At 40.0% G+C, this 26,077-nt stretch overlaps 1 protein-coding gene across 1 annotated transcript in view; it reads left to right on the top strand.

Annotated features, from left to right (window-relative positions):
• Positions 1–25,836, top strand: part of gnai2b (guanine nucleotide binding protein (G protein), alpha inhibiting activity polypeptide 2b) — a 33,537-nt gene extending 7,701 nt beyond the window's left edge. The window contains exons 2-9 of the mRNA XM_028405648.1: positions 14,233–14,275; positions 15,631–15,772; positions 18,961–19,121; positions 21,387–21,515; positions 23,050–23,179; positions 23,579–23,732; positions 23,807–23,999; positions 24,673–25,836. Coding sequence (XP_028261449.1) covers positions 14,233–14,275; positions 15,631–15,772; positions 18,961–19,121; positions 21,387–21,515; positions 23,050–23,179; positions 23,579–23,732; positions 23,807–23,997 — 950 coding nt within the window. The 3' untranslated portion in view covers positions 23,998–23,999; positions 24,673–25,836. The remainder of the gene's footprint in view (positions 1–14,232; positions 14,276–15,630; positions 15,773–18,960; positions 19,122–21,386; positions 21,516–23,049; positions 23,180–23,578; positions 23,733–23,806; positions 24,000–24,672) is intronic.
• Positions 25,837–26,077: the final 241 nt, after the last annotated feature.

The following is a 26,077-nucleotide window of genomic DNA, read 5'->3' as shown; positions in this document are numbered from 1 at the left end:
CCCTCCCTGCACCTAATGAGAAACTGTTTTTCTTTTAGGAGTGGATCAAATCATTGGTGTTAGGTTGTCTTTTTGTCCAATTAGAAAATACCTTAAAAGAAAGTTAAGAGTTAGAAATTGAGTGGTTTGAGTGTAGATGAATTATATTGATGTTCTGACTAAGGCCAGTTTAAAGTTTCAGACATTCTGTAGTGAGAGCTCAGCTGTGGCGTCCTGGGGGCAGGAGCAGGCTGATAAAACCTTGTAAAAAAAAAAACGAAAAAAAAAAAACAGAAAAGAAAAAAACATGTGCATTGGGCTCCCAGCACTCCTCTTTCCTGTTAACATTGTTGGAGGAGCAGTTAGCTTCTACATCACCTGGTTCACCAGCCGCCGCAGGGTTTAAAACACTACCCAGTGGAGTGCATCCACACTGTAGCTGTCCATCAAGTTGAAGCTCTATATTCAAGGTCACTCATCGATTTGGCTGCTAGTTGATTCCTGGAGTAGCTATTATGGCCCCCTTCACATAAAGATAAAATATACAATGGTAGATTGCTTTGTTATAAGAGCACTGACCAAACGAAGTAGGATAGTTGATATCCATGTAAACAGTCAGGTCGTTCAGATTGTGAGTAATACAGGGAAACATAATGATGCATGTACAGTGAGAGTATTTATTCTAGTGAATGAAGCTAAGCCAAGATGCTCACATGAACCAGACTTGTCTCCATTTCTCTCCAAGTGGTTGCCATGGTTACATTTCTACTGAAGGACACACTAAATATTTTTTTTAATCTTCAACACAGCAAGCACGAAAATATTTGCAGTGATCATTATTTTATTTGAATGTAAAATAAGTTATTTTTTTTACCACCAAGACGGACATATTCAATATTTAAATTAGTAACAGATGGTAATGTTTTGCCAAGCGAAGCCTGGCTTCTGTGAAAACAGATTAAAATGAAGGTCTGATCTTTCCCGTTTACCTCGCAATCAAAAAGACTGCAGAATATTTCTCGTGTCAAACATCCATCTGTCTTGTAATATTTTTCCTGTGTTGATTTTTAAAGATTTTTTTTTATGCTGAATTACTTTTATGAAGATAAAAATGACTCAATTTTAAGTAGTTCTTCCACAAAAAAAGCACAATTAGCTTTTCAGATGATAAAGGTTGTGTTGTCTATGTTTCAGGTATGAATATATCAGACAGCATAATAGCCCAGAGTGAGTCTTCTTGAATTAAGATGGCACATGTCTAATCTGCTCTAATTACAATGCCTGATTTAGATTTGTGTGTTAATTCAAAAGAAGTATAGGCTAAGTTTTTTAGCCTTGATTGTTTGTATGTGTTAGCTCCTGTCTCTTTATGCTGCTTGTTTTAATGTGTGGTTATCATATGTGCTTCTGTCTCATTCATTCTTCGCTTTTTCCTCATTGTGGTGACATCACCGATCACTGTAGTTGTTCCTTTCGGTCTATACATAGCATGTATTGTTGGCTTGTTAGGACCAAGCACATCTCTGTAGCCTCTGTGTTGGTTAAATTTCCATAATCTATGTTTGGCTCGGGAGAACCATACATCTTGTCCTCAATCGGATATTTCATGAGGAGCTGGTGGAGACCAAAACCTTAGCTAAAAAAAGACATTTATAAGGCGACCTTTAAAAATAGATCATTGTGGACAAATAGTTGTAGTAATGCAAAAGCGCAGAGGCAGCAACACAAATGGGGAGGAGATGGCGTGGCACTGTTTCCCAGTGACGGTGGTATCCTGTTACCTCACGAACATTCCTCATCGAAACATTCCTCTAAATTATGGGATGCACTGATGAGAAACAGTGTGAAGTTAATGAGACAATTTGAAATCATTTAAGGTTGCCTCACTGACATTTGTGTGTTGCAGATAATAGTGAAAGACAAAGATTGACATCAAAGTTTGTGCTTGTTGGTAATGGAACATTTCTAATAATAATACTAGCCTATACATATATTTGTTTTTTTGTTTGTCCAGTTAAAGCAATTAAAAAAAAATAAAAATCACAATGTTCTTTTTATAAAACCTCATGTGGCAGGCATGTTTTACAGTGATGTCATATGATAATACATTGCATGAATTACCTTGAAGGAGATCAATCAGTATGATGACATAAAGTGTGAAACTGTGAAGAAAAAAATAACTCTTCTAACACCAACCTGAATCGCTGAATGAGTCACTGCTTTTTGAGGATTATAGATGGTTTCTGCATGAAAATGCATTCCTGTCATAATTAACGTGGCTCTGTGGCGCTGTAACCAAGGCAACTAATTCAGTGCAGCGGCACCCATCCTTTCACCAACAGCACTGTCTTCCAAACCTTGTTTAAACCTTGTTTTTCAGGTGGAAATGGCTCAACCTCACATTTCTCCCTCACAGAATCATCCATTAGGTTTGCATTAATGTAACAGCTGCTGTTGCACAAGCCAAGCAGCCAAGGTGTGTTGTTCAGAGATGAAGCGCCCCACCCTACATAGATACACAGTGTAATATATTACACTGACCTTTCCTCAGAGAAAAGCTGTATACAGAATGCAGACATACCATTTTTACTCTGCATATATTCACCCTGACAATCTGGTTTGCTACATGATTTTATACAGTATAGTCCCTCATGAACGAATGTCTCATCTCTTTGCTGACGTGTGTGTGGTGAGTGTATAGAGTATTAGCTGACATGCCAGGATGCAGAAACATAGGGAGGTGTGAGACTAAGCAGTGAATGAGGAAAACACCAGCTGGTTTTTATAAGCTGGCATCATTTTACAGATGCAGGGCTTGACTGAAACTGTGGTGCTTCCCACATTTATATATTTTTGCTTTCATTTATAAATCTACCAAATTTTCCCAGGAACAGAGAACTGATGTGATGTAAGCTTAATTTCCCCATCAGTTTTCAGAGAAGTGGACCTGCCAACTATAATTAAGGGACGCATTAGTTGTCGTTAGCACTAAATGTCTGAATGTGTGACTGAAACCGCACATTATGCATTGACAGTGTATTAAAATCATTTTTTTCAGCCTCTATGTTGTGAATAGATGTCATCTTTTGTTGACAGTTGTTTTGGCAGTTTTTATACATCAAGTGATGAGGTGTCCATTAGAGTAAGTGCATGATGAGGTGTGAGGTAATCCATCAATCCCTGAGTGTGAATATCTAACTAATTAACTAATTTATATTAAAAAATGTTTTACAGTAAAGTTATTTTGTTGATATCATTTTTAGTACCTTCCAATTGTCAATCTGACACTGTACTAAATAGCCAACAACTACTTGTAATCAATAAGTTGATCTGGACTGATATTGTATATTGGCTTAACTAGGGGTGTGCGATTTGAAGATAAATGATTGTGAAGGATTTGAACGTATCGGCGATCTACCAGAACGGACAGATCGTTTTATCGTCCATAGAGCACGTTCTATTAATTGCAGTGCTATGTTTGCGCAGACGCATGAGTTTTTTTCACTCGTCCAACTCTCAGTGCACTTAATGTGAACCTGACCAGCCAATGACAGCCTCCCTGTTAGGTAGCTACTGGCTGAAAATGAAAAGAGAACGGAGCAACTGGTCCCTAAAACCAACTCCACCTTTATGTTCGGTACCGTTTCTGCAGGCAGCAGCGGCGCGTCTTCTATGTGTGTGTGCGTGCAACGTGTGTCGCAGTGGAAGGGCCGCATGTATACAAATGTATTATAATGCTACGAGCGCGTACGCGCCCACCTCTCTGAACATTACCAGCTCGTTATATTCAGGTTCGCTGCTGTTGTGCCGTCAGCAGCTCTTCTACACCTGTGTTGTCTATTTGAAATAAAACTTGATTTTGTTCTGTAATTGTTATTTAAATTTTCATGTTTATTGAAAACTAATACTGAGTGCATGTTTACTTTTAGATCTACTGATAGTTTTTGAGAGGTGACAGAGTAGGCTACCTGACGTCATTTACACAGAAACATGCAAATTAGTGTCAATGTAAAAACAAATCGTGATAAAATCGAGATCGTGATTTTATCATTAAAGAATCGTGATATAATTTTTTTGCCATATCGCCCACCCCTAGGCTTAACCAATAATCAGGCTCAGACACTGTTTGTTTCTTATATGTTTATACTCAAAGCCATTTTTTTGGATCAGACCTTGAATCAGTAGTGAATATTTGCTGACTTTGAAGGGTCCTTGCAGAGCTGAGGTCGAACACATGCTGCTCTCCCAGTCAGGCATCACTAAGAAATCACTGTCCTGCTGTGAGTGATTAGCGCCCGACTGGAAATGCCATACGCTACCCAGCACCTGTTGTATTGACAGTTGCAGACAGATACTTAGATAAGTCAACTCCTCAGGTCTAGCTGGAGTTTCTGTGTTTCTGGCTCTTGCTGGCTCTTTTACTCATCCCAGATTTTCATTGTGAAGCTCCTGAAACTGTCCTCATGCTGTCACAGCAGCATCGTTCTCTGCTTACTCGTTTTTATTGAACTGTATTAGAATGATCAGATTTTTCATTATCTCTTAAGAACCTCCACATGTCGAGTGTTGTAATTGATCAATATGCATTCACTTAATTAGAGTAATTAATATGGACTCCTGCAAAGCCAGGTGCATATCGATCTTGTTCTAAACGACCCATGTGATTGGCATATGTTCACTGTAATAGCCTACAATGTGTCACATGTAAAATATAGAACCAGGACTGTGTCCACAGTGTCAGTGGATAAAAGAATTATTGTCACAGTTCCTGAATAATGTAAGATAAAATGACTGTTAACATGGGTTATGTTGTCACTATCTACATCAAATTAAAGTGCAATTAGTTAGTTGCAGCATATTGATAAAGACAAAATGGAACCTTTGCATTATAATGGAAAAGCAGCAAAATCACATGTAATTTTACAAAATTATAAAATCAACAAGAAGTTTAATATATTTTACATTTTAATGAATTAAAAAAAACTTCACTTTTTAATAAGTAAAACCTTTATTTTGGAATTTAACCAGTTTTATATGTGTTTTATTTCAGACTTGAATTGTGTCGTTTGTGCTAAACGTTCTGCTAAAGACCTGCCTTCACCTTCAGTCATGGCCAGTGGTATATAGAATATTGTAATAAATATTTCAAGGCTCAGAACTTCTACTTCTGCTGGCTGGCTACAAAAATATAATCATATTAAATATCCTGCCAAATAGAAGAAGCAGGACAGTGCCACATTCATAACCTTGCCCTGAAAAGTCAGAGCCCTGTGAGGAAACACCCAGAAATGAAGATGGCAGATAGACGTCTTTGAAAAGGGTGAATTGAGCTTTATATAGCTAAGGTTTAATTTTTGATTTCTAAGAACAGTCAGACGTCACAAGCATAGTAAGGAGCGTGTAGAAAGACATGAATTAGACGGGAATGACGTGGCATGTGTCGTGTTTGCTAAGGAGGAGGATGTGTTGTCAGTGGTGACGGAGAAAGATGTATATTGGATGAAGCAGTCAAGAGCAGTACCGGTGACGCCCACCCACTGCTCATTGACATTCATTCAAAATAGGATGGTGCTGAAGGAAGCACTGAGTTCTAAAGGGATTAAAAGTAAAGGCGTGCCTGCTTCTGTTGTTAGAAGACAGTAAAGTGTGTCTGTGTGAGCTCAGTGCTCTTCCTTGGGCAGCAGTGATTGATTGCAGTGCTTATATCTGCATGTCATGTAACAGTTTTGCTCTTAGTGTGCATCAAAAGAAGCTTTCATCAGTCCTGTTTTTAAAATCTGCTCTGGTTTTCTCTTTGCTTTGCTTTCATTAATACAAGCCCTAGCTGCAGAGGTGAATTCACTGATTTAGCCGTGGTTGTACATTCAGACTGCAGCCGCAGAGCAGAGCAGTGCAGCTCCACTGCTTCCTGCAAGGCTGATGACCTACTTTTGCACTTTAGGCGATAACATACTGTACAGTCTCCAGCTATATAAAATTCCTCCATCTCTTTGTCCTCTGCATGTGAAAAGGCTTTGGGTGGTGGTGGTAGTGGGGGGGGGGGGGTTGGGGCTGCCTGGTCTCGCTGGAACACCCGTGCTACCAATTCTGGTTTGTTACCCAGTGGAACCTGCATGTTGCGATACAGTCAGCTAATCTAGGCTTTGTTCCCCTGAAGTGAACTGAAGTGGTGGAGTGTCTGCACGAAATGAAGGACTGCAGTTATCAGTTGGTCAATAGGAGGAGGAATGAGAAAGCTTTCTTTCAGGCTGGGTGAAAAACGGAGAGCCTGCTGACAGAGGGCAATGCATAGGAGAAAGTGTGGATCGAAAAAAAACAGCTGCATTTATAAATGAAATGCTAATGACCACAGGTATTAAAGGGACAGAAAAATCCAAAAATCAAATACTTTTGGCCAGGAGTGCATTTGTCATCCTGGATTTTTATAGTATGGTATTTGGATTTATCTTGAGAAATTGCTGCCTTCACTCTGATATAATGAAACACGATAGCAAATGAGATGTATGACGGCTGCGTCTACAGGATTCAGTCTTCTTTTTTATTGCTTTGGTTCCCAGCACAGTGAAAAATATCTTGTCTTTTTATCAGCTCAATATACTACTACTATTACTCAACACTGTATGTAAAGCCAAGAGGATGAAAAGAGTTAAAGGTAGGGTAGGAGATTTCGAAAACTCAGTGAGTTCTCTCGGAGCTCACCTCAACCGCACGCGTCTAATTTTAATTCAGCTGCTGTAGCCTACAATTCACGGCATTATAAACTGCCTGAAACATGACAAGCGATCTTTTTCAGTTAATATAGTTTTTATTGAGGCCTATAGCACTCTCTCTCTCTCTCCTCCGCGCTGTCACGCCATGTTCATAAACTTTATCAAAGGTCTCCAAAAGTAAAATATATTATACTACTGAAGTAAAACTGAAGATCCAACCACACAAGGTATCAAATCAAATATGTTTAGTATTTTTAGTATTTATAAGTACTAGGGTTGGGCGATATTGGCAAAAAAATTAATCACGATTAATTGTGGCATTTAGCCGATAACGATTAATTTGACGATTAATTGATGTCAATTGCACTTACATGTTTTTGACTCTAAATTGGCACAGTGTTCTAGCATGATAGCGACAAATCATCAGTCAAGTTAACTACTTCATTCTAACAGGTTAAGCTGGTGAGTAGTGATTAGGCACCAACCAGCCATGGAAATATGTATTGATAATATTGAGGCACAAACTGCTTCAAAATAATAATGAAGCAAACATTTAAAGTAACTTTGTCCTTCAAATGTTTTTATCTTAAGGTCACAAAGCATGTCAACATTAAAATTAAACAGACAAATAGACAAATAAGTTCAGAAAAGTCACATCAGTGATTATTTCAAGTTAAAAAAATGTGTCTGCGCAAATGAACCTGTGACTGAATATGTCACAGACTAGTGCATGTTTTCACTCAGACTGTAGAACAGCAGCAGAAAAAACAAACAAATAAACAAACCGGACAATTTCACATTTAAATGTGTGTCTGTGCAAATCAACCTGCGTTACAATCTTCCAGCGCTTAGTTTGGTCGTAAGCAGCACAATGACTAAACGTATCGCGGATTCTCGGCTGAGTGGAATTCTTTCCAATATCTGCTGGAGGAGACTTCGCTGTTGTAATGTTTCCTATCTTGCTGTGGAGTCCGTAAATAAAGATCGGAGTTCATTCATTTGATACGAGCAAAAATTCAGTTACTATGGCAACAACCAACGCTCCACGCTTCACCTAATGCATGTCGCGGCACTACAGCTGTAGCCGGCGTTGTGTCCTCGTCGTGCTTTCTTCGTGCTCGGGCTTATGGTGACAGATGTTGAACTTATGTTAGGAACGTGCTGCTCCGCATTATTTAACTGAATACAACTGCCTTCCACCATTATTGTTATTGTGGACTCACATGTGCGCGGGTGATGGTGAGAGTACGCCGCACACAAAAATGCGTCATCATGACGAGGCACTAATCGCCGTAATCGATAAGTGGCAAATATTAATCGATGACATTTTTTCTGACGATTAATTGCACACGATACGATTTTGCACAAGCCTAATAAGTACATTGCATTTTTTTTATTGACGGTATTAAAAATTATACCGTCGCTACCTGTGTGCCCCGCCGGTATACCTTAATACCGCCCAACCCTAGCTTCATAAACTCTGTCCTCATCTTCCCTCTGCTCCTGGATGCAGCCCACCGAGTCACAATCCTGAAGTGAAATGGCACATGTGAGATTATGGACACACAACTGTGAGGAAAAGTTCAATAATAAACGAACAGAAATTAGGTTTGATATCAGATGCTGCATTAGCTGCATTATATTTCAAGGAGAACTCTGCATTTACTCATAAAATAGCATCACACTTGTGACAGCCAGTACACTGCAACAGGGCTTTAAATAGCACCAGCATCATTGTTGTGTATTCTGCTCAGTGTCATCAACACCCAGAGGAGATTAACCTTTAAATGGCTGTAAAAGCTAGTTGGATGTGAGCAGTCGTGACACCGCTGGTCAGGGGCAGAGGGCCAGGAGGAGAGCACAGGAGGAATCATGTCACAGCCGGGCCAGTGACTCATGCTCCCATGGCAGTCACTTAAACAATAGATGGCCTATGACGCTGGCATATGCTGAGATGTGTCGCTCGTCTCCCCTCAGAACAAATGCCATAGCGGTGGGCTGTGTGACAACAAGAAGTGTGAAAACATAGTGTTTGTGGTTCTAGATGTCCTAAAGATGCTGCTGAAACAGTCAAATACATGTATGATATATGCTTTTTTGAGTAGATGAGTACATGTCTCCATACAGATCCTTTGCTGGGCATTTTGGTTCTTACACCTGTGCAGGAAGCAGCTCACCATGGTCCCATAGTATTAAGTGCTATTGAAGAGGAGGAAGCAGCCTCACAGTGTCAACAGAGCGAGGCTGAGGGAAATGTCAGATGAAGGGATGGAGACAGTGAGTGAGTTGTTAGAGGAGCGCTGGGAAACTGCAAGAAAAACTGACTTTTGCTCCAGTGCTGCTATGAGAATAAAGTGGTTAAATTTGCTCTGAACTGTTGTAAAAAAAAATAGTACAGGTGGATAATCAGTTTGGTCATTTCCCTGGTTTGCACCTACTGTCGTCATTCAGTTGAAAGCATACGTCCTTAATATCTGCATATTGGCACAAGCATTACCATTGTTATGATGCAAATCATTTACTGTGCTATACAGCCTCAAGGAACTGATAAGACGGTGATTCCAACAGAAATGACTGCTGCTGATGCTGCACTCTCACTTCTGCTGTGGAAAGTACTTTTGTACATATGTGCATTCACGGGGATGCACATTTTTTTTATGATCGGATGCTCAGTAGTGGTTAAATGTTACCTTTAAAAAAAAAAAATCTCTAGATTTTCATTTAGTTTACCAAAACACGAGTCTGCTGCAGTGAAGTGATGCAGAAAGAACGAACTAAAGCAGTGATTGGGTGCTGCTGAATGCTTCATTCTTTGCACTTGAGTGTTCATATAGTCCGATCTTAAGTTTCTGTCACTGATCTTTTCAGTTGGCTTGTAGTTTCTAAGCTGAACTCTGCAAACTGGCAGATAACCTCTTATGAATATTCATGACTCATGCTTGTCCTCATCCCACTATCTTCCCTCCTAACCAGTGCCCTTCATGCTCAATCCTCTCACACACTTTGCATCGTCATCCTCTTCCTCCTTCACTTCTTGTGCTCATTTGTCACTCTTGCCCATGTTGTCCATCTACTCCTAATATCACTGTTGTTTTGTTTGTTGTTTCCCACTTTCCAAATGTTTCAAGTTGTAAATTTTAGGTTGTATTTTAGGTGTATTCTTTTACTGTTTTTGGGTAGAAATCCACATCCTACAGGGTTAAGGAAGTGTGTCATTTATTCCAGAGGGAATCGGTCTGTGCCCTGTGAGCTACACTGGAGCAGTTCTTACCACCTCCCAAATGTACGTGGCTATTCTCAGCCACTTTATAATGTGACTCATCTTGGCCTCAGGCTTTTAATTAAAGCATATAGATCAAATACAGACTACAGGAAGTCACAGCATTACTGTGTTAGGCATGATATCTATGATACCCTTTCATATACCCTCTTATAGGCAAGAGGGGTGCTCCATTTTTGAACACATGTTTACCTGTCTAGCGCCCCCATGTGGTTGTAAGAATATGTCCAAACCATAGTCTTTTCTTGAACCTGACCACTTGAACATGAATGTGAATAAAAGCAGATCATCAGGTCATGAAGTACTAAACAAGGATATAGAGGCAACACCAACCCACCTTGAGGCCTACCTATTTGCTGTCTAGTAGACCTGAACAAATTATCTACACTCAAGTCAATTGTATTCAAGCTTCATCATCAGTTCATGGATTAGTGCTGTGACAGTAAAACCACCTGTGATCGATGCCCTTGAGAAAAGGCCAGATGTAAATTGATATTATTAAGTGAGTGCAGATGTGTGTGCGTATCCTGAAGTCAGGATATCTCATCAGTCCATGAATGCACACTTTGTATCATCAGCAGTGGATGACTGGGGCTGCTGCCATGTTGTCATCAGTGTGAGTGGGCCTGTGAGAGTATTGGAGTGATGGTTGTGTTTTCTGTAGCCCGAGCCACTGGTTATCTTCATGTTTCTAATTGTGTTGTGTTAGCGCTGCTTTGTGTGTTGGCATGCACTGAAAACTAACTCAAGCACAACCATGAAAAGCTGAGGTTGAAACAGCAGAACAATGGAGGCGGAACTATCTGCTTGTTCCCAGAAAGAGGGTCTGTAACGGCACTAAAGAAAAAAGAGCCTGTCCCCCCTGCCAGCGCGGCACATAGATGGATCTTTGTATCTTTGTAATAGCCCGCACTGCAGAAGCTCATGTGCAGTGGATTCAGAATACCCTGCAGATACAACCGCAACCGCAGATTACAATATTCTTATGCGATACTGTCTGATGCTGTCTGCAGGAAAAGACACTGATATACTCATGTAAATATTTGAGATTGACATGAGATGGTTGTTAAGATCAATTATGTATCCTGTCACTTTATTGGCACATAAAACTGTTAATATCCTGCTCAGTGGTGAGGGATCAATCCCATGCTGCAGCTCTGTGTCTCCTCCTGATTAGTGCTGTGCAGACTCTCAGAAATGTCTGTACCTGAGTTAAAGCAGTTTGGCTGTGTCCCACTGGGATGTATTTATGCTCACCCTGTTTGTTATTATGAATAATTTGATAAGTGACACTGTTTACAAAATGAAGAACAGTTGCTCTCTTAACAAATCTCCAATATGTGGGCAGGCTACAAATGATTTTGTTGTCGTCGTTCAGCTGGTGTTGTGTCCTAGAACTCTGCGTGTTATAATAATTGAATTTATACCTCGTGTCAGCTTACACAGCCATAAAAGGAAATGGCTCATTTGACACAGAAGCAGATGCTTTTTATGGTAATATTTCTTTTTAATTATATTTAGTGACACGCCAACAGCTGCCAATCAGATATTTATCATGAGCAGTAGTGTAGTGTAAATGCTGTGAGACAGAAATTGGAGAAGAGGATCTACAGCACCACCTTATCCAGCCAGCTAAATGACATTATTAAGCTGCACCCCTTTATATCTTTCTATATTCTTAAGTCAAGCTAACCAGGTGCTCACTGTATTCATATACTTTTTCCAAAATGACAATATTCATTTTTTTTCTTTTTTTTGCTTGTGCTTGTGTTAAGTCGAGCTTCAAATCTTTCTTAAGCCGAGTATGAAAATATTTCCCAAAAATGTCTGTAAAGTATTTTACAATATTTTGTGAACTTTATCAATGGAAATTGTGGTAAATTTGCACGTTTTTAATTTTCAGCCTGCGCCATGAATGTCCGATATCTTTAATCTCCAATCAGAAATGTACATGTTGTATCCCCCCCTCCCCCAATCAACAGAGTTGTTCTATTTTTTTCATTATCATATGGAAGCAGATTTGCTAAGCTTCTATTTATCATGATTCCTTGGGAATTTCACCCTGACAGTGAATAATAATAATAATGCTCATACTTCTCCCCCTGGTTGCAACAATAAATTAACCTGTCAAAATTAAAATCCTTTCAAAAGTTCCCCTCTAAAGCAACACAACAACAGTGAGCAGTTCTTCTAAAACACCTTGAGCAGAAAGAATTGGGCAGCTCTCCTCTTTTTCACTGCTGCTCACCAGCGTTCACGTCCCTTTGGGCTTGAAATATTAATGGATAAGTTTTATTCTGGAGTCAGAAAGGTGACCTTCATACACGTGTGTGTGTGTGCGCACGTGCACGCGTGCATGTGCGTGCCTGTGTGTGTGTGTGTGTGTCTGCTAAGAATTTGCACCACCCACACACGCTCAAACAGACAATGTTCATACAAGCAAATGGAAAGCTGTATTTCTATTTATTTTTTCACATTTATCTCACTGAAAGGCTAATTTCAGATGTTTCAGATTTAGGTAGATGGAAAAGAAGAGAGTGTTGAAGTTAAATGAAGCAGCAGCCTAGTTACATAATTAAGTAGTCTACATGTAAAGTTCAGGTATAAGCTATAAAATGGACACATAAATATTCTTTATAAAAAGTCATGTTGTATTATGTTACTTTCCCTTCCTGCCTCATCCCTTTGTCCAGCTCTCAGCAGTAAGAAATGAGTGACAGCTCAACTTAGATGTTGCTCTTACACCCCACCCTTTGTCCACGCATTCCCCACTTTCTTTTAGAAGAGTGTGAATTTGATTGGTGTTGACAGCATGAACAGGTGACATTGCTGCTCCGTCAGCCCCGAGCTGGGCTAATGTTTAGTGGCAGGGCCGAGTCAGGTGGCATAAAGGGACGGTGCATAGTAGCACAACTACAGGGGAAGTTTAAAAGACTCAGGCTTACTCGCTTCAACAAGATTAATGTTAAAGTGCCGCTCACTGTATTCATAATTAACATGGTTTTCTCTTTTTTTTTTTAAACAAAAAGCAGTCATGTGCTGACTGGTGAATTGACTGTATGATGACTGGGCTACTGTACAGCACATGATGTTTTTTTTCTTGGCTCTCTCAGCAGTGAACTTCTTAATTTTTAATGGATTTTTTTTTTATTCCTGATCTGCAGAACTGGGACTGTTTTTTTGTCCTTCACAGCAACAAACTTAATAATAATAATAATAATGCATTGGTCTTATATTGCGCTTTTCTGCTCTGTTGGGCAGGCACTCAAAGCGCTTACATTGAGATGCATTATTCTTTCACACCACATTCACACAGTGGCAGTGGTAAGCTACCAGTGGTAACCACAGCTCCCCAGGGGGAGACTGACGGAGACGTGGCTGCCAAGGTGCGCCTACGGCCTCTCCGACCACCGCCGATCCATTCATACGCATTCATACACCAGTGAGTGCACTGGAGTAAAGTGCCTTGTCCAAGGACACACGACAATGACTAGGGAGGAGCTGGGGTTGAACCGCCAACCTTCCGGTTATTGGACAACCCTGCTCACCACTGAGCCACTGCTGCCTAAAACTAAGCTGCCTTAAACTTAGTGGCAGTCTCAGGACTAAATGCACTGTGTGTCATCAGGATTAAAGAATGCAAAGACAATATTTAAATAATGGAGGCCTCGTATTGTTTACTTAAATGTGTTGCTCTGACTGTTTTGGGCCTTTATGGCCTCTGTAATCGGAACACCCTTACTGTGAATATGATTTTTAGGATATTTATTTTGAGATTGTCTTCTTTTATGATTGCTTGTTACACTCTGCACAATAACGCAACCTAAAATAGACTCAATGTAGGAGTGATTATGAGTGCAAGTCAATTCTCTAACTGTAAGGAATAGAAGAATATGATACGTTTTATTGTATGTAAAGTCTAATAGATGCAGGCTGTATGGTTTTAATTATCCACCCTGGGTCAGGAAAAGCCACCCTGCCATGAAACATTAAGTAATGAAAGGCCATGCAACCTCTTTCTGTTTCCTGCACGCTTATTCTATTAGGGTGAAAAATAAACACTGGAAATAATGAGGAAAGTCTTGTGTACGTGATGTCCGCACAAATGGAAACATAAATAAACCACACAACCCCGAGGACAAACTGCGGTGTTAGCAGCAGGTCATCACGGGGTCGATCATGATTTCAGAGCAGAAATGTCCACAGTTAAGTTTCTAACAGGCACTATGGATTCATTTTTAACTCATTTTAATGTTCCAACAGGTGCTGGGGAGTCTGGGAAGAGCACCATTGTAAAGCAGATGAAGTAAGTAACAAAGAAATCTTTATCTCACTTTATTTTTCCATACTCTGTTCTGTGTTACCCAAAGATGAATGATATCCTAATCTGGCTGTAGACACACTGCTGACATCCCTACAGTATACCTAATGATCATCCACTGTGTTAGTCAGTCAGTTGCTTATAATAGTACCCAGCTATTGTGTAGATAAGATACATTTTACTACCCAGGAAGTGTTTTGTTCAACACTTCCATAACACAAAAACAGTGTAGAGAGGTTCTGGATACAGAGGATGTTGTAGTGCCAGTGCACCAATCAAAAGATACACACATGGACACACACACACACACAGGGCCCTAAATGGCTTAATTATTCACATTCCTCTGGGCTAGCCAAGCACTGAATCCATTTTTTATGAGTTTGGAGTGGGAACAGTCTGTTGCTTTTGAAGCCATGTTATTAACACATACAGGCGTATAGATAGATCAGCCTGCAAAGCAGCAACACTCATGACACTGGTGTGTTACATAATGTTTTACATGACAATATACCATATGAGTGTATCATTAAAGCAGAGAGAGTTAGTTTCTGCAATCTTAAAATAGCTTGCAAAAAAATAAGGCAGCTACCTTCTGCTCTGCAGATTCTTCTGCAGCCTGATGAAGTCTGGATGATTGCACCTCATGATAGGATACATTACATATACACTCACATTCAGAGCAACACTACACATTACAAAAGATAAACGCAGGATACTGCATCAGCTGAATGCTGCAGAGCTGAGGCAGCTCCACGGTGCTGCACATCATCCTACACAGCATGCAGGAATGATACATGTGATACAGAGCAGTGTGCTGCTCAATAGGCAGGATAGCAACACAAATACACCCAGTTTTGTCTCTCATACCAGCTATTACAGCTCAGACACTGACTTTTTCATTACTGTATTAACAAATTCACTTTGAGAGAGCTTATGTTGACTGCTACCCTCTTATTACTGCAATGATTTTTTTTTAAAGCGGCTATAAATAATTTTAACTGTATATCAAATTAACGCAGGCGTGTGAGGGGAATCACTTGTGTTTATGATTTCATCAAACCCCACATTGTTCCTCAAGGTTGAATTGAATCAATTTGAAATATGGATGATGGTCAACTTGTTTTGCATGATATACATCACCAACACAAACATGGCCGTCACCTCAGCTGAAAAAAATCATTTGTTTGTCTCTTGTCTCTGAACACAACACTTTTCTTCAGACTCAGGTGGTGGTGCGCCATTTAAAGGGGCAGGACACCTCACTAAAACAAAAAAAACACAGTGACATCACTGACCAATCCTTTTTACATGCACTAAATAATGGTTGCATTGATTTTCAGGATCATCCATGAAGACGGCTACTCGGAAGATGAGTGCAAGCAGTACCGAGCAGTGGTTTATAGTAATACCATCCAGTCTATTATGGCTATTGTTAAAGCCATGGCCAGTCTCAAGATAGAGTACAGCAACCCAGCCAGAGTGGTAAGAGACACACACACCCCACAAAGACAATGTGTTTATTAAAGCATGACAGAATGTGATTACATCAGTGTTCTTTGTGTCAATTCTCCCTTATAGGCATAATAGCAAAACAAGCAACAAAGACTCACATTAAAACTAAAAGTTCATCGTTACATTGTGAGAATGCAGAATTGATTTGGCCTACCAACCATAGACAGATCAGGATCTCCCTCAGGCCGCAACAAAACAAAGCCGGTTTTATCAACACCATCTTGCAGTTGCAGATCCGGCGCGGTCCTTAAGGCTTACAGTATGCTTTCCCAGAATTCAAATCACAAGAGATTACCTTGGGTTCTATAACTCATTGTTCCCCCTCAGAATAATAGGGGAAAAAAAACTCATGCATGCATCACTTGTTATCTGTGAAACAAACATGTTACTCCCTCATTTATTCCAGCATTACTCGGTGAACAAAGATTATTTAAAGGCTGCGATGCCTCTGGATACCAGGTCTGTTTCTCACATCTTTCTTCTTTGCGGCCCTTCTTGTTCAGTCAATAATGCCGGCGAGCTATGCCAACATGTGATTTCCACCTGTTCACAGGAACATTTTTATCAGCTGTAGTAGAAACTGGAACACAGTGTGACACATCTGTGTAACCTGCAGGGAAACAGTCCTCATCTTCACCACTTCCATCTTTGATCTGCTCTCTCTTCAAAGTTGTATTATAAGAGTTGGAAAGTGTCTGACAGAATGAGCCCTGCAGCAGCATGCAGGCACTGATGGCTCTTTTGAGGACTGAATTTATTCTAGAGTAGTAGGAGGACACATCTGAGCAGCAGAGTAGTCGGAGTCTTTCTGCAGCTGCAGCAGCGACACACATCAATTCCTTGTTTTGATGAATACTGAGCTGTAAAGCAAGGCAACCGTATCATTTTCTTTGCATGTTAGTGTTCACAAAATCTCTTTCTGCAACAATGATCGTCCAATCAGCTACAACTAAAGCCAATTTCACACTGGACAAAAACACCCACTAACATCTTACTGGGTATTTATTGGCACCTTCACAGCTTCCACCAGAGATGGAAACATGTCACCCAGCATGCTGCAGTGATGTAATCCTGGTTCCATCCGTCAGTAACTCTTTGTCATCTCGGTCACAAATTCTATCCTCCTCCAGCAGAGCAGCACTCTGACAATGTTCGGTCTGCTTTCAGCATGATGAGATATAAAAGATTTATAAAAGTAACCGTAGCTCTGCTGCTTTCTCTGGATTCACTGAGCATGACATATCAGGAAACAACTTTACTTCCATTTATAAAGTGTGCATAATTTCGCTGTAAATGCAGTTAGTTGGGTTTAAATTAGTAATCGCTTGATACAATAGATGTTAAATGGTTGTCTTCCTTCATTTATGCTTTCCAAAGTGAAGCCCAAAAGCAAACAAAGAGAGTCTATATCTGTGATTGCATAACTCAGTGTGACTATGTGCCTATAGTGACAAACCTACAGAAAATGAGTGACTCTACACCTCAAAAGTTTATTCACAATCTAACTTTTTTTGATCTTCCGGTACAAGAATCGCATTCAGGAATGAAGTCTGCTTGTGAATGATTATTATGATCATAATTATTTCGTTACGGTGCCACAGCTGATAAAGTCAGACGACGACAGCTATCACTTCCGTTGTCAAAATCCAGCCTTTTATCTGTTTGAATCTGCTGTTTTGAGACATTTTTAGTTGTGAATGTGTCACTGATGAACCACATATGTGGCGGATGAGAATGGAGAGCTTGGCAGGCTTAGAATGATTCACTAATGGGATCAAGGAACAGTCAGTTTGTTTCACTAAAAAACACTCGCTGCTCTCAGTATCTCAGATATGTGGATTCGCAGTTTGACTCATTCAGTGGAGATTTGAATATGTTCAGTTTGAACTTTAGATTCAAATAACACATATAAAGCTCATCTGCACATTGTTAGACAGACACATATACACGTGCACTCAGACAGACTATATGCAGACACAGTCGATCACAGCTTCATGCAGAGAGACAGTCTGCTGAACCCTGTGAACACTTATCAACCTACAGTATGGCCGAGCTGTCGGTGAGCCTGTCAGAGGCTGGACTCCTTTCTGTGGAGCTGTGTGTGTGTGTGTGTGTGTATGCGTGTGCGTGCCTGCCTTGTACAGTGAAGGCAGCGTATGTGTTCTGTAACTGAAGCTGTAATGGAAGGACTGAGGCTCTGCTGTGGTGATGTTTTATTTTTCTCACCACCAGATCTGTCAAATGGCTGTGTGTACGTGACAGTACTCTCACACTCCCACACATAGCAATTAGTGTGCTAGCCTGCCCATACTTGCACACAGCATCCGTGTAATAGCGCACACATACGTACACAGATGCATGCATGTGTGCACAAACACAAAAACCTACACAAAACCAAATCACATCTTCTTAGACATTATCCCCGCTGTTCAGTTTGGATGAGGGCACAGGAATAGTGATAACAAATGCATCACATTCCCAGTTTTTCACTCTCTAGATCACTCACAGCCCAGCTGCTGAACTTTCACTCTCTTTCATTGACGGTGTGTGAGCTCATCACCGCAACAGAATATGTTTTAAACTGCTATCACACTCAGGCACAAAGCACTGGACGATTATCTTTGTCAGAATAGTGAGTGTAGACTGATGCCCGCCATCACGGTAACTAAGCACTAATCATATGAAGAAATTCTATCAAACCATCACTGCGCAGAAAAGCAACTTAGAGAATTCAACTCTCCTTAAAATGTGACAAAATCAGACCGTTTCCATCTGACGTTATAAAATGTGACCATTCATTGTGAATGATTTGTTTGTAATGACGACTCGCAGATACTCAGAGTCTCTGCTGACAGATTTTGTTCTGTTGACAGATACAAATCTTCATGAATTTCATCATTTCTGATCAAATCAGTGATAATTCTACCACCCTGTATGTTGCTTCCTAGAAGGGACAGATTTTAGTTTTTCCCCACAGCCGTTTATCTTATCTAGATGAGGTCACAATTTTTGGGGTGAGAGACATTGCTTTTGCAATGTTACAAATGTATTTACCAGCCTGGATCAAAGTGATATCATCACCGCATATTAAAAGTTTCCTGTTTGTTTGACTTTAATGTTCTCAGTTGACAGTGCTGTGTCCTTATCTCCCCTTGCAGGACGATGCCCAGCAGCTCTTTGCCCTGTCTGCAGCTGCTGAAGAACAGGGCATCCTTCCCGATGACTTGGCCAACGTGATCAGGAGGTTGTGGAGTGACAGCGGCATACAGAGCTGCTTTGCAAGGTCGCGAGAATACCAACTTAATGACTCGGCAGCATAGTGAGTGTGAATCACCAAAGTGCCTTTTTTTAATTTGAGTAAATGTCTTTTTTTTAAAGCTTTGCATAGTCGTGTCGCTATTTGCATCTTCTTCTAGTCTCACATAGAATACAGTTAGCATCAGAGCCTAATGCAATGATACCCAGCTATCTTTGGGCCACTATCAGCCGATAACATCGACTGACTTATCAGTCAGGCTCTTCTGCTGGGGAAACTTGCAGCCATTAGTCACCTGTGATCTTTTTAACCTTCTTAGTTATTCTTTAGAATAACACTTTCTATTTTAATAAGAATATAAACTAGCCCCAGAGAGCTGCAGCCACATGGGCTGTTGTGTTGTTTGATGGTTGTGTTTACTGTTGTATTTGTGTCATATTAAAGGCTTTTTAATGCTTCTGCCGTCAGGGACTGTGCTCTCTTGGTGCTCAGTCTACGGTGTATTCCTTGTATATGTGCTGCTGTCTTCTTTCTCCAGGGAGTTACAAAGACTGAAAAGATAGTCCAATAACTTCCATTTAGAAACCGTTTCTTCCTCACTGGGTTTGGGATTGATTCTTTAATATTGTAAGCTGATAAGCAGAGAGCAGAAGAGTTGGTCTTGAGGGATGAGGAGATGAGGCCCAAAAAAATGTGTTTACTGCGAAGAAAATTAGATTCCAAGTAGGTTTTTTGAGAATTGATCATGATTATGTTCTCATAATGATTTCCCCAAGTGACCCTTTTGGAACAAGTTGATTAATGTTGAACTAGAAGACTGAAAAGTGGCTTTGTGTGATATGTTACTAATATTTCTGTCAACTCGTTTAAAAGTATTTTGTTATGGCTGCAGTGATGAGCTGGGGAAAATGTTTATATGTTTAATCTTTCATTATGTTTTTGTTCACTTCAGTAAGACTGCCAGGTTTTGTCAGTGCATTATTTATTCATGTTTTGAGGACGTGACATGCATGAATGGTAAGATCAGCGCCACTGAAATGCTGGGTTTACCAGATCTCTTTCTGTTCTATGAAGTGTGGGTTGGCTGGGCAACTAAAGCTCCCAGCTGGCCTTGGATGATGATGCAATGGTTGTGTAAGTGGGGCAGGCTGTGTCAAGCATGGTGAAGATGCTTCCACACTCCCCTACTGACCAACAGTCTGTCGGAATTCACAGAGGAGGAATGCAGGGAAAGTGGAAGGATTAGTTTATAAACGTAAGTAGCTCTGACATACTGGAGCCACTTTCATCATAATATAATGTGCTATAATTACACATATTAGTGTGGACTGACTCAAAGCGGTAATTCAGTGTAGGCACAGAGTAAGGAACAGTATAAAAACAACTTTATATCCTTATAATTCATATGAGTTCAGGAGACACAGTAAGTAGCACAGAAATATTGTAAATACACTCACCACCACCTCCGTGAAATTTACCCATGAACTTTTGCATTGCTAACAGAATTAGGTTGTACATATTAAGTAAGTGTCTCAACTCTGCAACACAAAAATTGGAGTTGCGTTGTCCAGTTTATGTTTCAGGGAGCAGGGTGGGGTCACTAGTAGAAAAGAGATCATGTCCAGCAGATGATTAGAGAGTCAGTCTTTGAGCCTGATTTTGAGATAATAACTCCTTCACAGCAAAATATGCTTGTGTTTGATGAGATAATGACAAATATCCCCCCAACACCATGTGCAGTATTATGCACATCCATTGTAGGAGGCTTAAATGGAAGGCCGAACAATCCCATGATATACAGTGCAGGCTGGGAGTATGCTCTGCAGCAGCTTGAACTTATATCAATCAGACAAATTGTCTCTCAAAGATGTAATGCATGTGATTACTATGGAATGATGAATTAACAGTCAACTGTAACAGTGAAATATATGCTGCAAACCAATGCTGCACATACAGCCATGGTTCTAAAACCGGAGTATTTTTAACTTAACAAAGCAACAGAAAATAGAATTCAATACAGAATTCAGCCAGCAGCACCACCAAAGGACGTCCTTGTGCATTTTGTGCCAAAATAGCCCTTGAATAAAGACCAGACAAAAAAGAACGGATGATTTATTTAATAAAATAACCCACAAGAACTGAAAGCTGAGTCAACACGATGTGCTTCTTGCAGCATCACCTTGGCTTTCAGATTTCAACCTACAGTAACATCCCACAGGTTTGAAAGATGTCAACGCACCACAAGGCTTCTACTGATGAGTCCTCGTGCTCTGTCTATCTTTCTTGCATGTTAAAATCTTGATCGCTCTTTCTCTCCTTCCTTCACAGCTATCTAAATGATCTGGAGAGGATAGCCAAAGCAGACTACATCCCCACCCAGCAGGATGTGTTACGAACTCGGGTCAAGACTACTGGCATCGTGGAGACTCATTTTACCTTCAAGGAACTCCACTTCAAGTGAGCACTGACTTGATATTTGTTCAGATGGAGGTATTACAAAACAGCTTTCTACTCACACTCTGCGTCCTTTTTTTATCTAAACAAGTGCTTTAGCCATTTGCAACCAATGTGAGAGTCCAGGGAGCTCTCACATTGCAACTGACCCGCAGTCAGATGCTGCATTTGACACCAAGTAACCCGAGTAACTCCTCCTTAGTGTTCACTCGCCTTTGATGCTTGGTTGCAATGTTATATTTGGTGATACATAAAAAGAAAGGATGGTTCGTTTTACTACACACAAAAAGCTTTTCACTAAAAGCTTTCCCTGGTTCTATTTTTGGGGGAGAAGCAAGACAAGAAGCCTGCCTGGATATTAAATTGTATGTTTTCATACCGTAAGCTTATATCTGTCACACAAAGCCAACCTGACACCTACTATACAACATTATCCAAAAATATCTACCCTTGATTTCGATCCTAATATTAACAGTACTACAGATCGACTGTCTCTGCTGGCTTCAAATGTGCAACACTGTTACTCAGAAGCCAAATTATACCATTAATTAAAAGCTTAATCATCATGATTGCAGCACTAAGAGCAGAGTAAATAAATTAGATCCTGCCCACAATGCTTTCACTCAATAAAACCAGAGCTTTATTTAGTATTAACATGTGAGTATGTGCTTACAGGGCTTACAGTGTTGGAGGTCTTACATAAAATATGCTCTGACCCAGCCTGAGCACTGATGTGTGGGATAGTAATGGATGTATAGATGCATATCACTTAATAGAGGAGGATGTGCAGGACACATTTGATTCAATTACTGCAAAGCAAATATTTAAAGTGTGCTATATATATATATAAAAATGTAGCAGCAGCAGCCGCAGCTCTGTCTCTCCTCTCTTTTGTGTGACCTGTTTTCTGATAAACTCTCTGATATTTACCTTCTGTCACAGCCTCAGTGTTTGACCTGAATTATACATGGAGGTAATCAATAAGGAGAGTGTCACATTTTTATAACTCTGCTCTGTTTGCCATAACAAGTAATAAAAGGAAATACTGTGACGGTGGCATGATTCAGATGAAGATGTTGTTTGTGTTGCTAACTTCATATATTGTGGGTTGTTAAAATCAGTCTCCCTGGATATGGTGGCCTGTTATCACTTCAGCTGTCTGCTGGGTTTTGTTCACACTTCTTAACAGCAGTTCGATCACAGCTTCCCCATCAGCCAGTGAATATTTATATAAAAGCCTGCCTGCCTCGTGTAGCGCCACAGTGCCCCTGTGCAGACTTTTATCATATATCTGACAGACATCCCTCCTCCTCCTCCTCCTCCTCAACACTTTCTCTTCTCAAAACACCCTCATGAAAACTTAATGTACTTCCAGGGATGGAATGTCACCCTATCACTTTCTCCTTCCCTCCCTCACCATTACTCCTCCTGAAAATGTCCCTTTTTCTGTACGTCACCTTGCTCCCCGTTTCGTGGTGACCTCCCTCACAGACACACAAACACACCATTTATCTCCTTTGTTTGATCTCCCTTGCAGAATGTTTGATGTGGGAGGCCAGCGCTCGGAGAGAAAGAAGTGGATTCACTGTTTTGAAGGAGTAACAGCCATTATCTTTTGTGTTGCACTGAGTGCTTATGACCTGGTGCTAGCTGAGGATGAGGAGATGGTAAGGAAAACTCTTGTTTGTGTGTGCATGGATGATATCACTTATCAATCACTAAAACACTGCTTTGGGTACAGAGTAGTTCACTCACCCCTCCTTACTATGGCATAATAATATTGAGCTCCAGGTGGCAGAATTAGCTCAAAGAGCCTCTCTGTAAAGTGTGGTTATGTAATAAAAGTCATAATAGCTACTGTTTTTTTCAAGTATATGACCCCAATTTCTTAGATTGCTTCTGAATTTAAGGAAAGTGCTCAGGAGAGACCAGGAGATGATCTGAAGTGGCTCTTCTTGCACTGCTTATCCTCACATTTAAGACATGAAACAACATTGCCCCCTGGTGGCAACTTTGGTGCCTTTTGTCAAAGCTGTGAGCCATGACCAGTTTTGCCTTCCCTTCAGAACCGAATGCACGAGAGCATGAAGCTTTTTGACTCGATCTGCAACAACAAGTGGTTCACTGAGACCTCCATCATCCTCTTTCTCAACAAGAAGGACCTCTTTGAGGAGAAGATTACTCGCAGCCCCCTGACCATCTGCTTCCCCGAGTACACAGGTAAACGGAGGAATATCACATCCAGTGCTTACACTTATCTGCAGGAAGTTATTACATTTTGCTTTTCTTCCCAGGTGCAAATAAGTTTGATGAAGCTGCCAGTTATATCCAGACCAAGTTTGAAGACCTGAACAAGAAGAAGGACACCAAGGAGATCTACACCCACTTTACCTGTGCCACTGACACCAAGAACGTGCAGTTTGTCTTTGACGCTGTCACTGACGTTATTATTAAGAACAACCTGAAAGACTGTGGTCTTTTCTAAAGGTAGGGTATGGGAGGAGGGGAGGTAATCCTCTAAAAGCCTGGTCACAAAATGTTATTGAACAGCTCTTATGTTTGGTCTCCTATTAATCGTCAATGCTAAAATGTCTGCACTTCTCAGGTGTGAATATTTGTCATAATATTTTTATAATATCACATATTACTGTGATCTTACTTAGTCAGGCCAGGATTTTCTTTTGATCTCAGGTTTCAAGGCAAATCCTCTTTGACTTTACACTGAACAAACTATGCTTTTCAGTTTATGCAGTAAATTGCCCACACTTACATATAGTGCTTTTAAAACTTACTTTACAGCTCTACGAAGCACTTTATTGTGCAGTATATATGACAGCTGCCACTAGCTGGGCTGTAATGTCGAGAACTGTTCCATATGTAAGGTGGCAGGGATTATCCAGAGCAGGAATCTGAACATAAAATTCACATCATGCACATACTTCCAAAAATTAAATATAACACTATAGAATCTCAGCATATAGATCATAGTGTATCGCAGTGATGGATTAATAGTGAGGAAAAGGAGAGCTGTTATGTTACTTATCCAGGTCTTTGAGAGCTGTATGTATGTAGACTGTACAGTTAATACACAACCTTTCACTTTACGTTGTACCGTATGTTATACTTGTTTGAGAAACATGTCGTCTTTCTTTTCATGCAGGACCACTCCTGACGCACAAAGGCTGCATGAGAGACTGCAATAGCCATGTGATGAGACTGCTTTTCATAATGAAAACCATAACAGACTTCATTCCTGAAGGGGGAACCTGAAAGAGCTTCAACAATCACTCACTCATCACATTCTCTGTCTAATCTGTTATTATTGTTTTTTTATATATATTAATATATTTCTTACTGATTAGAGGGTCTGATATTACCCATACCTGTAAACACATGAATGACCCTTTAACTCCATGAGAACAATCATCGAACAGCCAAGGCGCCTGTTTTGTTAATTAGATTTGTAAATGATGTTAGCCAGCTGAATTAAAGGAAAGTAATTGATGGAAAGCTAAAACTTGCCATAATACAAATTATTATTATTATTATGTCATCATGCCACATGGCAAACAGACATACAGTGCAGCAGAATTAAAGTGTTTTCTTCTTTAATGCACCGGTCTAAGAGCCACTTGTTTAACTTGTATTTATTTGTCTCCTTTGTGTTTTATTTTGGGCTTTCACTTCATGTTTTGGTTTTGACCTTTAATAAGACAGAAAAGGTAGGAAGGAACTACTTTTTTATAAAAAAATCACATTAACTTATGTTAACTGGCATTTTATGAACCTTTTGACTGCACAGAGCTTATTTTTTAGATGAAAACAAACACGCATGCAGAATGAAAATGGATGAAGGGAAAATGTTTTTTGTACAATGTTTACACAGAGTCAATATCCACACTTGTACTATAGTGCATTGTTCTGCATGAATGTCCATAGATTAGCCTGTAACCCCCCCACACAGACTGCTAACATTCCTTAAGTAAAAAACAAAAAAAAAAACAAATGGTTATGTGTCACTTTTAAGATATCTGCAAGATTTTTAAGTGGATTTATGTCTTTTCCTAACATGGATTGTTCTGTACCGTTCGTTTCATTCCGAGTCTTTTTACATATGTTTTGTGCCTTGATATCTGTTTACACTTGTTCTTTAGAGACATGCTATGTTCATAGTGTGAATTAGGGCTATTTCTACTCCAGTTCACATGATCCACAGTCCAAGATGCACCACAAGTGACAAATGGATGATAGCTGTTCATTAATATTAAGATAAAAGTCATTCACTTGTTCAATGTAAATAAAAGTTTGGTCACATGATCTTCTATGCTACAGTGTGGTGTGTGGAATATGCACTAACGTTTTTTAATCCATTCCTGTTTGGACCAAAGCTCTTACAGAGATACAGAATATGATTTTGGTTGACTTTATTGTGACTATAAAGAGGATTTTTACAGTTTAAAGCCAGAATTGTGACTTCTTCCTCAGAATTTTGACTGTTTTTCTTAGCTCATGGAGTTAATGCTCGGGGCAGGAGTTAGAATCAGATTATAAATAATTAAAAAAGC

This window comes from Parambassis ranga, chromosome 5 (genome assembly GCF_900634625.1).
Source record: "Parambassis ranga chromosome 5, fParRan2.1, whole genome shotgun sequence".
NCBI lineage: Eukaryota > Metazoa > Chordata > Actinopteri > Ambassidae > Parambassis > Parambassis ranga.
The sequence above is the reverse complement of the archived record's forward strand: the minus strand, read 5'-3'. Positions and strand labels throughout refer to the sequence as shown.